This window comes from Echinops telfairi, unplaced genomic scaffold (genome assembly GCF_000313985.2).
Source record: "Echinops telfairi isolate 266 unplaced genomic scaffold, ASM31398v2 ScPeMD7_3533;HRSCAF=4204_1, whole genome shotgun sequence".
NCBI lineage: Eukaryota > Metazoa > Chordata > Mammalia > Afrosoricida > Tenrecidae > Echinops > Echinops telfairi.
Window position 1 is genome coordinate 19,393,767 of NW_022107432.1, and position 1,943 is coordinate 19,395,709.

General features: G+C 48.2%; 1 protein-coding gene across 1 annotated transcript in view; it reads left to right on the plus strand.

Moving 5' to 3' along the window:
• Positions 1-1,937, plus strand: part of LOC101659857 (24-hydroxycholesterol 7-alpha-hydroxylase) — a 72,101-nt gene extending 70,164 nt beyond the window's left edge. The window contains exon 10 of the mRNA XM_004710882.2: positions 1,250-1,937. Coding sequence (XP_004710939.1) covers positions 1,250-1,321 — 72 coding nt within the window. The 3' untranslated portion in view covers positions 1,322-1,937. The remainder of the gene's footprint in view (positions 1-1,249) is intronic.
• The last annotated feature ends 6 nt before the right edge of the window (positions 1,938-1,943 follow it).

Below are 1,943 nucleotides of genomic sequence, written 5' to 3' on the forward strand. Positions count from 1 at the left end.
AGCTTCCTTCAAGATTACAGCCTTGAAATCCCAGAGGGCAACTCCACTCAGTCCTATCCTCCTCCTCCTCCTCCTCCTCACTGCCCTCAAGTCAGTTCAGATCAGTAGTGACCCTCTCAGGGCTGGGCAGAACTGGCCCTAGGGGTTTCTGAGATTGTGAATCCTTACCGGAGTAGAAAGCCTCGTCTTTCTCAGAGCAGAGTGGCTGGTGGTTCCGAACTTCTGACCTTTCCGTTAGCAGCAACGCATAACCAGTACTCTATGAGGACTCCCCTGTCCTTACAAGGTTCCCCAAAGTAGGAAATTACGAACAGCACAAAACTACAATAAGCCTCAGCAATTTCTTAGTGTTGTTTGCAAAAAGCTGACTTCCTTCTCTGCTTTCCCTGCTACCCCACCCCCACCCCCATGTACCCCTTGCTGAGAGCCTCAGACTCATTCCAACTGCCCACCTGGGCTTCCTGGGCCTCACTCTTTAAGGGACTAGATTGCTGGGCTTTTCTCCCTAGGAGCAGCTGACCTTTTTGTTAGCAACCAAGAGCTAAAACCTTGGGGTGCCAAGGCTCCTTTGTTGGTCTCCAAGGCGAAATAAAGCAGAAAAATATTCAGAACCCACAAGATCTTTAGAAAACTGTGACCAAATAGAGGTTCACACTACCAATACTATGTTATTGCTTAGACAATTAAAACATGGGGGGTCTCGATAGCACTGAGTGATTAAAAATGAAGAGTCACCGCTTTGAGCCAGGAAGTCCAAAGAGCCCATGTGGGGTGCCTCTTTTGCCCTCAGAAGTGGAAGAAGGGCCTGGCAGGCCCATTCCTCCCGGTCTGTGGGACTGGGAAAAGCCTGTTGTTAGGACGAGGAATTCTCTTCCCTTCTTGTTCCTTAAAGGAAAAGCTGACGCTCACGCTTGGCATTGCCAACCCCACCAAAGCAAGCATCTCCCAGCCTTTCAAGTCTAAATGGTATTCCTTTCAGAGAAGATTCCAAATGGATAAACCTTCAACCCCACTGACATCGCGTCTATTTGATGCATAGAGACCCATATCCTTTATCGGGGCAGATGGCATCAACTTTCTCCCGCAGAGCAGCTGGTGGGTTTGAAGCACTGACCTTGCTGGGAGCAGTCCAACACTTAGCTGACAGCGCCACTAGGTTGCCTCTTCGAATACACCTTAGACCTTTATAAACAACAATGCTGGCACCTGTCAATGAATTTCTACATGTTTTCTCTGTTTCTCTGTTTAGAGTTTTCTCCACTTGGTGGGTGTTCCGCACCCCGAGAGACAGTGCCGGATTGAGTATAGACAAAGGAAATGATGCTCGCTGGGCCGCGGGAGGGCCAGGGCCTCCACGAGGAGTGATGCCACCCATCTGCCACCATCCGCTAACCTGGCAGCGGCCACAGTCAGCCCTGAGCTCTACTAAAGTGTTCTGCTTAACTCGGCTTTAGGATTTAGTCAAGAAAATGCCCTCCTGGCGTATAGGTTTGGTGTCTCAGGAGTGAACCAAAGACCGTCACCCTCACAGCCAGAGAGCTGACTATATAACTTAGGGGGAGATGGTTAAGTGGCCCCAAACCAAATACATGAAAGAAAAGTCATTTCTTGAGAAGCTAGACTTTGGTTTTCATGCATAACTAGCTTAAAACTTTCCATTAAAAGAGTAGCATTGAAGAAAACTCTTAGTGCACTTGATTCACTGTGAAAGCATGCTTCAATGTCCACTCTGGGACAGGAACTGTTTCGATTCTAAAGAAATACGAAGTCACGATGTCTGGACCTATTCTGTTTTTCTAAGAATCCGAACGGGCACTTGGAATGCTTTAGTTCTGTGAGTAGAATCTTGCTTGTGAACATGTCTGATGTGCACTGTGTGGATAAAAGGGTAGCATTCTAAACCCTCCTGCTGCCGTGAGACACCGGCACTTGGTGTCATTTGC